Genomic DNA, 13,658 nt, shown 5'->3' on the forward strand with positions numbered 1-13,658 from the left:
ATTTCAAAACTTTCAATTTTACCATTTATCCCATCGGAAAACTTTGCTACAAAGCATGCAGGTGCATTTCTCGTAATTAGATTTTATCTAAAAAAAAACCTCGATAGAATAATAACCCCTTTTCACCTCCATAGAAACACCTTATAACTAGAAGCATCCACAGTAGAGCACTTGTCTTGCGTCACCCTTGACCCTTGGGTTTGCTACTGTTTATGATATATATATATCTCTACTCTTTACCGCTCGCTCTATCTCTTTAGGAGCGTTCGTACTGCCTAATAACTCGATTTTTTATGTGTATGTGTGTACATATTAATATATATATATATCTATATAAATTATGGTATGTGAACTTCTTGCTCCATGGCCTGCCCTTCTTCGACCTCGTCCCCCAAAGATCACCGACCGACACCCTCTGCCCACCTATTCCAGTAGTCACCCCAAACACTCTCAAAGGAACCTCAAGAAAATGAAGACAGAAACTGGATTTTCCATGGTACCAAAGCAGGGAACAGCAGATGGTGTAAAAACGGGATCTATTGAATCAATCTAATTTCAGCGATTCAATGCCTCGAAGAGACAATTGAGATATCAAAAAACTTAGCCATCAAATATTTCACACGTCAGCCTAATGAGGGTGCTTTCAATTCATGACAGTGTTCACTGGTAATGGATGGCAAATGCACATATAGCTCTCTTACTTTTAGTCAGACTTTCCCAGGAGAGGTTCTATCGAACTATCAAAAGGAGAGTCGAACTATCAAAATTACAGCTACTACATTGATCACACCATGCCTATTATTTATTTTTTTTATCAACACCATGCCAATTTATTCCACCAGTATGAAAGCATCGAATCATGCTTAACAAAAGTTGAAGGTTGGCAGCCAGCTCAATGTTTTCCTCTTCAAAATTATGGATGAGGCAATTCACAGAGCCAAGTAATATCAATGTGGTGAATATAGATACACAACAATGTACCAAAATATCAATTTATATTGATTATTAAAGAAGCGATTTATGTACATAAATCGAAGATGGTGATTACTACTTGAGTTACTCCCTCTGCGGTCCCGATGAAAATCCAGTTTCCGTGCTCAGAAGAAAGTGTTCCTCAGAGTGTTGGGGGGCAGAGGGAAAGGTCGATCCTCAAACGCCACCCTCCCATCCCACCCTATCAGCCCAACCCCTCCCGGGACAACGTCCTCCCCCAAACGCCCAACAGGCAGCAGTTGTTGTGGGCCACTTCATATTCTCCTCTCTTGGCAAAGAGAGAGAGGGATCTCCTCGCTTGCCTTTCTCGTTCAGTCGAACCAAGCCACATCAATCAACGACCAAGGCATGCGATCATTGTGTTCCCACCCGAAACAATGGTCACATAGGCTTGACGACGAATGTCTCTTTTTTTTTATTCAGATTGCGAGGATATTTGCAATTACTCATTCCCAGAAAGGCGGTCGTGGATTTCCCTGATCTAATGACAAAATAGTCCCCGACGAAATCTTACATCGAACCATATTCTTATTCTCGACTACTTTATCTCTCGACAAAACTTCTGATCAAGTGGATTTTTTATACAGCTTAATCATCGCACTAGATGTAAAATTACAAAACTATCATGTAAAGAGAAGGAAATAAAAAACTAATATGCAACTAAATAATACCTTATTAATACAAATTTTAATATGAGTGTAAGTCACATAATGCTAACTATAAACTCTCTTACCGCAACATTACTCTCATTACTATTACTTACTTTCAAGGCATATGCTTAAATTTGCACATAATCATTATTCATATGACAAAAACATAAATTTTTAAATAAATTTTCTTACGTGCCTAAAGCAAGACACACTCGGCCACTAATTTAATTTCTTTTCATGCAATGAAGATGACACTGGCCGCTTGTTACGTTAACCAATGTATGTATGAGTACATTCAATGACAACTTTTTCATTCGCACTTATATAAATTAAACTATTCAATAATGCTTGGCCTCATTTAGACAGAGCTCATCGAGATATGCATGAGTGACCTTATCATTGAGAAGTTGCATGTCTTGAATTTGCAAGTAAAAAGCTTATTCGATTTGTTTCACTCGCTAACGAGGCTTAGCATAGGTAAATAATATCGCACCCTTACCTCCACTCTGTAGTTGTACATAATTAAATAATTTATTTACAACACTCATATACCTATAACATTAGCATGGACCTAAGTACTTATTATTTTATGTTAAATAAAATTCATATTTACATGAAGTTGCGCATTTTAAAAATTTGAATAGATCACCTTTTGTTTACGTAGAAATCACCCTTTAATTAAATGCTTATTCAATAAATTAAATTCCACTAATTCGAACAACTTATGATAAACAGCTAAAACTATAAACTTTTAATATGATCCTGATTAACAATAATGTTTCAAAATAATTCCTTGAAATACAGAATGTATCAATATATATTTATATCTCCCTAATGGGATTATATTAATGCATTTTATTTCAAAATGTATTAATCATTCCGTCTTTTTCATATTAGTGCCTTCTTTTCTACTTACCTTGTAATTCATGAAGCAGCCGATGAATAAATAAAATAATATCGCCTTTCTATGTACCCTTTTTTGTGAAGTGCCGATGAAGGTTTCGACGGGACATACCACACGAACGTGGTGGTGAGACATAACGGCAGCTGCCTGTATGTTCCTCCTGGCATCTTCAAGAGCACATGCAAGATAGACATTACTTGGTTCCCCTTTGATGACCAACACTGTGACATGAAGTTTGGTAGCTGGACCTATGACGGCAATCAGGTATCAAGAAAAGAGTTTTTATTTAGTCACTCATTAATGTTCATAGATAAGTATCTCTGAAATAAGGCCAATCGACAAAATAATGTAAGTGCCTACTTCAGTTTTAATTTAAAGCCAAAATAAGGCTCCCATCATAGTTTTCTAAGTTCCAGAAAATATTACCATTGCGTTTTAAAATATCTTCTCCTTTCGACGCTCAATTTTATTTTGAATTCCTTTCCCCAGGAGACCAAAGCAAAATCTTCATTTCAGTTACGAGAATTATCTGACACAAAAACTTTATTCTTGGAGTAAATAATTGCAATTTTTTATTTATTTTTACCAATAATTTGTAATAATTCATCGAAGACACTCTTGAAGCTGCAAGAAAGGAAGCATGCCTGACTGCAAATACCAAAAATAATAAGGCTATCTTCCACAAATGCTAATAAAATACCTAATAGTTTCTGACACTTAGCACATTCTGAGCCTCAAATCCCAGGCTATGGACTTATGTTCATCTTAAAAATCTCAAAAATGAAACTTTAAGGGATTTCACCCCTGGTAAATTGGCTAATATACTATCTTCCTATGAAAGTAAATTTTCAGCATATTTAACACCTAAGACAAGAGAAGGAGTGCCAAATTTCAAGCACGCATTTTTATTTTTTGATATTTTTCTTACAATTACCAAAAGGCAGCACAAGGATTATGCGATAGAGGTTAAACAACATGGTTATTAGCAGAAGGAAGCCACAAATATGCACTCGAATGTGAAATATCTTTGTTATTAAACATTAATCCTTCAAATTAAGCCATGATTTTATGAAAAATCCATTTTCTTTCTGAAAAAAGAGTAAAACAAAAGTATGTACTAGCAATACACCATTTATTCATTAGAGCAATTCCATACTTTCACTACCTTTCAATGTCTTTTGAAATCAAATACGATGACACTATTGCAATTATTATCACAATTATTATTAATTTATTTATTATAAAACTACTTGCATCCTCCTCACAACAAAATACCTTCAGATAATGCCCTCTCAGCATCATCATTTGGGAGGAGCCTGGTCAATCATTGGAAAGTTCTTGAAAGAAGCTAATTCTTATCATTCACTATAGTTCTATTAACCATTAGGTTGATTGGCTACGTAAGTATGTAGGTTCATTATTATATTTAGTTTGTACTTTCACATACTGAATTATTTTGAATCAAATAATGTGCTGAACTTCTAAGCATATTTATTAGCATAGAGAACCTCTTTCTGTGCTCAGTAATGGAAGAGGGGTAACATCCTCTGTACGCTGGAATTTGCTTTTGCTTCCACTTTGTTTGCCTATTCATTGACTTTTCATTTATAAAATAAGAACTCATGGCAAGTTTTTTTTTCTCTCAAAGCCCCAAACCCTATGCTAAATCAAATATAACAAAATATTCCAAGGTCTGATGAAATAAGAGGCTCTGGTATCTAATGATTGAGCTTTAAAGTGAGTTAAAAATGCATTTCAAAATTGCTGAAGTGTTACTATTTTTAGAAGATTTCAATTAAAGAAGGATAAAAATTTCATATGAAAATTGATTTTTGCTAAGATAACCCAATGATCAATTGCTGTGTATGCATGAAATCTTTATCGATGACTGCAAGAGAGCATTGCCATGGTCAAATGGCTTACATTGATTCATGTTACCTGTGCTTTGGCTTTTTGTTATTTTCTCATTTTCCTCAGAGGGAAAAGAAATTAATCAGACAAAATACACATATAATGAGTTTAAAATTTAAAAACAGAAAATTCAGTTCACAAGTAAGGTTTTTCTTCACAAAACTTAAACCTGAAAAGCAGGAATAAGTCAACAGCATTTTTTTCAAAGAGAAATCTGTAATCCCATTCATATTACTGCACTATATTTGATCGAAATCATGATTTGGTAATAAATAGGTACTTGTTTAAACAAACTCTTAAAATCATCATCCACATAGCAAATGGGATTTCCAATGAGAAAAATCTATATAGACCTGGGATCAACCCTAAATACACAGCTTTAAAGCTATGATGAGAATGCAAATATGTATATGCTTTGATAAGAATGCTTCCCACAATATCTTAGGAAGGATTAGGGGTAATAATATTACAAGCACCATGGTTGGATTCCAATGCCAGTCTTCTATTTGCTATTTACAAACAAAATATCCCTTCTTCAAAGGCAATAATATTGCATATGATGATACAATCGATCTTTTGCTAAAGTTGTGAATCATTGCATTGATTTAAAAATGAAATCTCAATTAACAGTGAAAACCCTTCATGAAAAAGAAGATTACACACCCAGTTGCTAGATAGCATTTAGGATGGGAAACTTCTAAGTAATTATTAAAAGTGTAATGAAATCCAAAAGTATATTAAGTTCAGAGATTTGAATCATTCCACGATAACTTTGAAGATGATTACCTATTACTAGACATTATGATGCTGGAGTAACTTCATAAATACAAATTTTGGTAATGACTTTTGATTTACTATCAATGAATTTAATGTCAATTGACAAGCTAACACAGCAACTTTATCCTCATTATTTCATTTCGATTATTTCCCTGTTTTTAAACTATTAACTTCTTCAATAATATGCATCTTTTACAAATGCTCAAAGGATAACTATGTTCAGTAGAAATCTTTGCTACGAGAGTACATATAATAAGCCTGTTGATAAGAATCACTCTCAAATGTAAAACTTAAATTTTAGTATGAATTTATTTGATTCAAAAGTTCAGTTAAGATTAATTATATTGCTTATAAAAGGAGATGCACATTTTAAAACCAATATCTATTCATTAACGAAATAAAATAAATGTACAATACTGATTTGGCTAACAAATTTTGTACAGGTTCCTCGTATTCTATACGTGAGGATATTAATATGAAGTAAAGGTGTGCATCATGTAAACGCAATAGTAAGGCAATGTTGAGCATATGATCAAATCGAGCATTCATGAGTTCCACCATTATTTCAGCAATATGCATCATATGGGCAAACATAAATCCATGATATGGTGAATACCTAAGTGTACTCGCATTTGCGGTCTAAATGTAACCATCTGCGGTCTAATGTAAATGTAATTACCGATCACAATTTATTTCATTTTCATATTTTTACCATACAATGATAATTAAAACCTCATCAAAACACACAGAGCTACATGAAATAATGAGAAGTATACAGGTGTAATATGTTACCTAAAATGAACATTCATGAGCATATAGTAACCAAAGCTTCTTTTCTATCTAACTATTCTTTCATTACTGGAAGACCTTCAAAATTAACCTATTCTCTTTGAATAAGTTATGTTCATCTTTTTCAGTACATTTCTTTTGGTATTCTGTAAGAGTTTCAAACACAATTCATCCATCATAGTTTCCACCACATAAATTCCTCCTCGATACAGCAACTAAAGCATAGTCAAATCGCTCAACTAGGAATTCCAGCTAAAAAGTAAGGTACGCCAAACAACCAACAAGCTTATACAGGTGCAATTTAGTTTTCAACATCAGTTGATCATCATATGGGGAAGCAACTACATTGTCGACTCCATTTTGCATGGAGCCAAGTGTTTTTCCCCTGTCCTCCGATTGATTTCATTATCATGTTTAAATAGGCGATCCAAGGAGGAGAAATATTATGATGTCAATAATGAAGTGTATCAATGTTATTAGCAACAAGTTTGGAAGTCCATTTTGCTCTAAAATTATTGTTACTTTCATTTATGATGCTACTAGCCCATCAGAAAATTTAGGTGAATTAATTGTTGGCAGTTTGAAGATTTTGGAACACTACCATCAAGTAAAAATTCATCCTCAAAGAGGGCGTACAAAATTACACCTTGCAGTCTGTGTTGAATTGTTATACTGATGATTACTTTAAAGCTCTCTTAAGTAAATAAATTAAAATGTAAGCACATATCCAGTCATCATATATTGACCAAAGAGACCTTACCACAGAAAATTTGCAATGAAATGGTTATCCACTTTTTTTTCTCCAAAGAAAGACCGAAAATAGCTCACACTGAAAGCAACCTTCATTAATGACTAAACTCTCTCATAATGTGGTGATTTGGCGGCTATTTAAATATAATGAAATCGATTGCGAGGATAAGATGACAGAATACACTGGGCAGGCCTGAAAAACTGCAAGGCAATCTTTCCTACGCCACGAAGATTCATCTCATCCCAAAATTTATTTTGGTGAATGTGAATGTGAAGCTTCTTCTGCTTAAGTCTTTGTGGCAAATTAATTTTCTAGGTGGTATCATCTGGTATTGGTGGAATTTGATAACAAAAAACAAGAATATTTTAATTGCTTTCGTTTGTGCATTTTAATATTAGGAATGTGTAACTTTTAATACCATACTTGTTTAATGAGATGCAAAGGAAATGCATGATTTCCTCTTAGCAGTAGACTTGAGAATGATATTCATAGAATATATCTTTTAACTATGATGATAGTTATCGTAGATTTACATTTTTTGACGCTTCTAATAACTGTACTTCATTGAATATGGAATGCATAATACTCTACGCATGCGCATCTCTTTGCTATGCCCTGGGGCTAACAGCATAATTTATTTGAGGCTAATTTTCAAGATAGCTGACTGACAATACCCATTTCCAGCTTGACCTAGTACTCAATTCTGAGGAAGGAGGTGATCTGTCAGATTTCATCACCAACGGAGAATGGCACTTGCTAGGTAAGCGAACAATTAATCCCTAACCTTTCATAATTTAAGGAAACAATTAGTAAATAACCAATTTTGATTAATATAATCTGCACATTTATTCAATGAAATTGATTTGTTTAATTTTTTCAAATAATAATAGCCGCTGGATGCATACATAAATTCCAAGGGTCATCAATCTGACGAAATATCCAACTCTGTGATTATAGTCTCAACCTACAAAAGCAATCAGAGAGAAAGAATTAATGCTCAGCATTTAGTGTGCTAAACAGTGAATCTGATACTTTATCAGATTTACTAAGGATTTTATTACTCTCAGGTTCAGTCCTGAGTAGACAACAAGTGTTAACTAGTACCTCTTACTAACAGACACCTTTGTTGGTATAAAGTATTGAATTTCGCAGGATTAAAATTACTATCTTTGCTAAGGTTCCCTGACTTACAACATCAATCCTAAACAGGAATATTTTCTAAAATAAATACACACTGTTCATAAGAAAGAGGTTTCCCAACATAGATTTGCACCAATTTCACAATCTCTCAACTGAGTTTTTGGTACCCTCTAGATGCAGTGTTTTCTCGTCCCTCCCCATGCACTTGGAACATTCATGATATTGATGAAAAATGGATCAATGACTTAACACTGCTGATTTTTACAAGGCATAAAACTAAAAATACAATTTTTTCTCTCCCTCAATGTTTAAAAATGGTATTTGAAGTGCAGAAACTTGGTTTAGCTATTAGTATTAACTTGGTTTAGACCTTCAATCAATATTTCCACTTACAATTTAATTTACGCAAGTTACAGCAGTAGTAATCAAGCACATTTCTGCCTCTAACAGAGGACCGGAATATGCTGATATGTAGATATGCTAAGCAGCCAATGCCTTTAAAGCGTATTTGTTGCGTAGTAGAACTTGCAGATAATATTCATTCTATTTTAACGGAATACTTAAATGAGCATAGATAATAATACGATGCATCATTTCCCTTGAGAAAATACGCAACAACAATAAGTGGCATTCACCTCCACCTATCTCTGCCTTGAATGAAATTTCGCCATGATAAAATCATTTTAGATTTCTAATAAGGAAAATTTAGTCTGAAATTTTCCTGGGAGGTAGATGGTTTGGTAGCGTGACAAGTAGCATATCTGAGCGGCAATTGGGACATCCATGTTTGCAACCCAGAAAATCCAAATGATTTTTTCCTGCCAAATTTCAACTTCAGTTTAATTAACTTAGCACTGGTCAGCATGAGTGTGTACAAAGTTAACTTGTTACATGCAGTATTTGGATTCACCATCTGATACATAAATAAAAAAATATGTCATCAAAAAATTATAAATATTGCTGATGTAAACATATCCGATCGGGTGTAATTTTTCAGGGATGCCCGGAAAGAAAAACACAATAACATACCAATGCTGCCCAGAGCCCTACGTGGACGTCACCTTTACAATTCAAATCCGCCGAAGGACCCTATACTACTTCTTCAACCTCATCGTTCCCTGCGTCCTCATCTCATCAATGGCACTGCTTGGGTTTACTCTTCCACCGGACTCTGGTGAAAAGCTGACCCTAGGTATGGCAACCGCATCTGACTGACTGCAATCCTTCGGGGTGGAGTCACCTCAGTACATATTCATCAGATTGGAAGAATCGAGGCTTCGTTAGCAAGGGTCATGAAATGGGCCATGACTCAAAGGACAAATCGTTGGCTCCTATCTTAAGTCGTGAAACCGAAAAATGTTGAGGATATACAATGCTTCGACGCGAAAAACGTTTTCCTGTGGAAATTGGCAGTCAAAATAAAATCAATGATTATGATTATTATATGATCATGATTGTGATAATTAATGATTATGATCTCAATGATTATTTTCCACAGATACATTAATGATCCACAGCATATTTTAACATACAAATGTCTGAATGAGGTAGAGACTGATTGGTCCAGCCAAGTTTCCAAGTGGATGTATATATTGCAGAGGAGAGGTAGGAAACTGGATCAAGTACAAAAATTTTCCAACCAAATGGAGTGGCACCACTATCATTGAAAATTCACCTCCATCTCTCGAGATATACTATTCCAAAGTCTTGCTAAAATTTAACACAGAATCATATGTGAATGTAATCTATTCATTCACTTCACAAAACTAGTATAAAATGAAACCACCAAAATACCCACACTTGCTCACTTATGATAATTTATCAATGGGTTTTCCATAAGTTTGTTTACATACTCCAATTACATAGCAGTAGGTGAATTTTTTAAATCTCTGAATATAGGGTATAATGCCTGTACTTTTCATACTCCATGAGCCTACTCCATCTTTTATTGAAATTTCATTTTTTACAAGCTTTTCCATAAGCTCGACATGTCAGTGATCACAGCTAAGAGTGCATGGCATAATAGTGTATGAATCTAGATCTTCATGGGCCTGGCTCAGGAAAAACATAACGTCACTCAAGAGATCAAAAATTGTCCATAGACACATGAAATGCCACTCCATTTGTAGGTAAAATGTTTTGATCAACAGTAAAATATTCATTGGGGAGAATGAAAAAGGTCTCCGCTAATGATATAGAAAATAGGAACAAAGAATTAGAGATCATGAAACAAATTCAAATGTTTTAAAATATTTAATGATTAGATAGATGTACCTAAGTCTTCATCTCTCCTCTTCATACAGTTTTGTCCATTTCCACAATTAATTCACTAATAATCCGTTTTCACGAATATAAATGCTAATCATGTTTGTTTAAATTAGACTATGTACGTGAGCAATATTGAAAGTAACATTATTTGCCTCGGTAAAAATTAACCCCTACCTCATAATTGAATAACAAACCAGTTGAACAATATGAAAAATACAATACCAATCAGGTTAATTGACTCTTGCGGCAGCTTTATTTCATTGGCAATTTAGTTGTGCCCTTGTTCTCACTTTTTGTTTAAGTATGAAACAAGGGCGAAGCCAGAAAAATAATTTGTAGGGAGGAGTTATTTTGAGAGTAGATACGTACCTTTTTGTGGTTCACTTGGATGTGGCACACTCAAGACCAAACATTTCATGGGGTCTGAATCCCCCTGCTCACTACGACCTTGGTTGGCAACCATAGTAACACAAACTTGCCAATGATCTGGTGTATCATTCTCCATAATATACTATTAATTCATTTTATATTTCAAATATTCATAGATTTCGTGGAAAATTACCATCGAGATTGTTTTATTCTCCTAAAATTATCTCTGACAAAAGCTTCGTCATCTCCATAGTATAACCATTTCACAGCCATAACAAGGATATTGAATGATTTGACAGCAAACCTATTCAATATTATTAACACCATTATATCAGGACTGTATAGGAGTATTTCCGTCAAATTAAGAGTTATGGCACATTTTATACATGGCATATCAAATTTGCCTGATCATCTAACCTGAGAGGTGATCAGGAAGTTAAATTGGGTATCAATTGATTAACCCACCATTTCATTTCACATGAAAAGCCCACTAAATCTAGAGAAGCTTTATGCCAAATGCATAAGATTTCCAGATGATTAAGATTCATCTCTCTTCCATTCATTGTATCATTCACCTCATCAATTCAAATCAATCATAACTTCATCTCATGAAATAACTCTCCGCCAAAAACAAGAACATCCATACACCATGTATTCTCTAATAGAATCATTCCCTTGCCCTTAACACAGCAATGATTATAGTTCATAATGGAAGACCATGTCTATGTACCAAAAATATTTTAAAACTTATGTAAGGTGTAATCTTTCTTGATTAACCTTGACGTTTACGAACAGTTTTAAATTTCTTAATGAAGGAAAATATAGTCACCTTAATATAAATAATAATTAAAATTTTCACTACCAACAAACCTTATCAAACACATTTTTTGGAAACACGTAGCAATGTTAAAGCACTGAGAATAAGACTATCTATAAATGGTCTATCCACAAAATTCACAGTTTATCTTATATGTAAACTTTATCAGCAAGGAGTGTTCCTATGCCGTGATTCCAAAGATATTATAGGAAAAGAAAATATTTTCAATTAAAAAAATCATTCAGTATACACAGAAAACGATCTGCAATTGCGATTTATAAGTGTAAGTTCAAAATGAGAAATTGATCTAGGTTGAAAGCTTTTACACAATAGCTATCACCAGCATGCAGATTAAAAATTTAATATGCATCACCTATTATGAAAAAATTAATATTGCCTGCAAAGAGTGTACTCTTTCAAACCATTTAAATATTCATCTTACTTTGCATTATGCATTAATTAGAACACGAGTTTCTTGAATTTTTTCATGGAGGCATTACCAACCGGCCTTACTATTTACCTTTGATTTTATTGTTCCAGATATTTTTCCAAATTTAGCATCTATGCAATTCCAAAATCTTCTTCTCTCTCCGTAAACCTCTCTCAAAAGCCGATGTATTATGTATTTGCTCCCTCGAGTAGCTATTCGAGTGTTAAAAGCCAACCAGCATAATACTCGGAGTGCAAACACTGAAAAAAGCTAGTTGAAATTTCTATATTGGTAGAGATAAATTTGCAACTTGTCGATTACTGAGGATTTTTATATTGGGAACACAGATTAAGCCAAATATTAGTAATCAAGATCAAACAATGGAAAAAGTTGGACAGAGAAACATCTGCCACCTTAATTGTGGTTTTCTCTCACAAGCATTGATACATGGTTGAAATTTTAAAAATAAGTAATGGTATAACATCCCTTCATACAATCCATTCACAATCCATTAATGCAGTTACTATGAAGCTCTCCCATGGTGATATCAGCTTCTCTTTTTTTAGTATATATCTGTTTAAGTTTGAAATCAATAAATCTTTTCTATAGCCTTCATAATCCTCTGAATAAGGTGCATATATTGACTTCAACCAAAGTAAAAAGTCTGAGCGGGAACTAAATAACTAAATTAGCAAATTAACATGGTGCACAGAGGTAGAGGGAAAAGAGGTTGGTAAAATAGAAAATCCTACGATGACCCATTGCTGTTTGGGGTAACAAGGTATTAGCGTTACTTCTACACCATGGAGAGAGCTATAAAAAACTAAACTCAAATCAGAATTAAGCGGTCAGAAGGCATTTCATGCCAATGGTGAGGGATACTCTATTTAACAGTGGGACACAAGAGAAAAAAGCCCACACCATCATTGCAAGAGGTGAAAGGAGGATAAAATCACAAGATAAAACTAAGTCATGCATGCACATAAAGATCCGGCAGCAGCATTCGTTAGGGTTTCATTACACTTTTTGGGAACTACATGATATTTCTGACGATGAAAATATCATTACATCTTCGTGGGAATAGCCTTAATTTCCCAAAAAGAGTCACTTCATGGAAAGGAGTATCAGTGGACTTCAGGGTATCTTCATAAATATCAGCTGTAAAGAATTCCATTGCATTCCCTACACTCCATAGTGGGCTTCAGCCAAGTGTAGGGGCTAAACTACTTTTTAATAAAGGGATTTATACATCTTGAAGCTAACATACAATGGGAACTAAATTAAAACCGCTTCTCTTTTCCAACAAAAGTATTTGTGGAGAAATAATTGAGTTTTGATGAAAGGTGTAACTGTAGCAAATTTCAATGCTGGTGAAATCAGGAGCCTGACATACCTCATCATCGTAATAAATGCCGGCAGTTTACTAATAATAATTGAGTCACTTCAACAGATTAATTAAGCATGGCGACTGATTTTCATTCTCTTCATCCACACTCACTGCCTTAAAAAAACATCAAATACCTCATTTGATAATCAATAGTTTAGTGCACCACATAACTGAGTAACTTACTTATAATAGAAAAACCATGTAAAATACAGAATAGCAATACTCTACATAAATATATTAGCCAATATACTCTATATTTCAGCCATCACTTATCTACCAAGAATTCTGATACTTTCCAGGAATTTACCCAATGGTCTTCAGATCAAACTACCCTATTTCAGCAAAACAGTCATTAAATATGAAAAAATACCAAATTCTACATCCATAACATTTTCTACATCCATTTTTCAAATAAATTAAATGCATAGTGAAAGAAAATACAGAACATGAGATACATACTCAGCAGTTTGTA

The 13,658-nt window shown here is 33.9% G+C and overlaps 1 protein-coding gene across 7 annotated transcripts in view; it reads left to right on the top strand.

Annotated features, from left to right (window-relative positions):
- The window catches only part of LOC124169348 (neuronal acetylcholine receptor subunit alpha-7), a 92,008-nt gene that overhangs the window by 63,138 nt on the left and 15,212 nt on the right, over positions 1 to 13,658 (top strand). For all 7 annotated transcript variants that reach the window (XM_046547941.1, XM_046547939.1, XM_046547935.1 and 4 more), the window contains exons 5-7: positions 2,631 to 2,811; positions 7,460 to 7,535; positions 8,913 to 9,107. In XM_046547941.1, the coding sequence (XP_046403897.1) occupies positions 2,631 to 2,811; positions 7,460 to 7,535; positions 8,913 to 9,107 (452 nt within the window). The remainder of the gene's footprint in view (positions 1 to 2,630; positions 2,812 to 7,459; positions 7,536 to 8,912; positions 9,108 to 13,658) is intronic.

Source organism: Ischnura elegans, chromosome 12 (assembly GCF_921293095.1).
Source record: "Ischnura elegans chromosome 12, ioIscEleg1.1, whole genome shotgun sequence".
In the NCBI taxonomy this organism is placed as follows: Eukaryota; Metazoa; Arthropoda; class Insecta; order Odonata; family Coenagrionidae; genus Ischnura; species Ischnura elegans.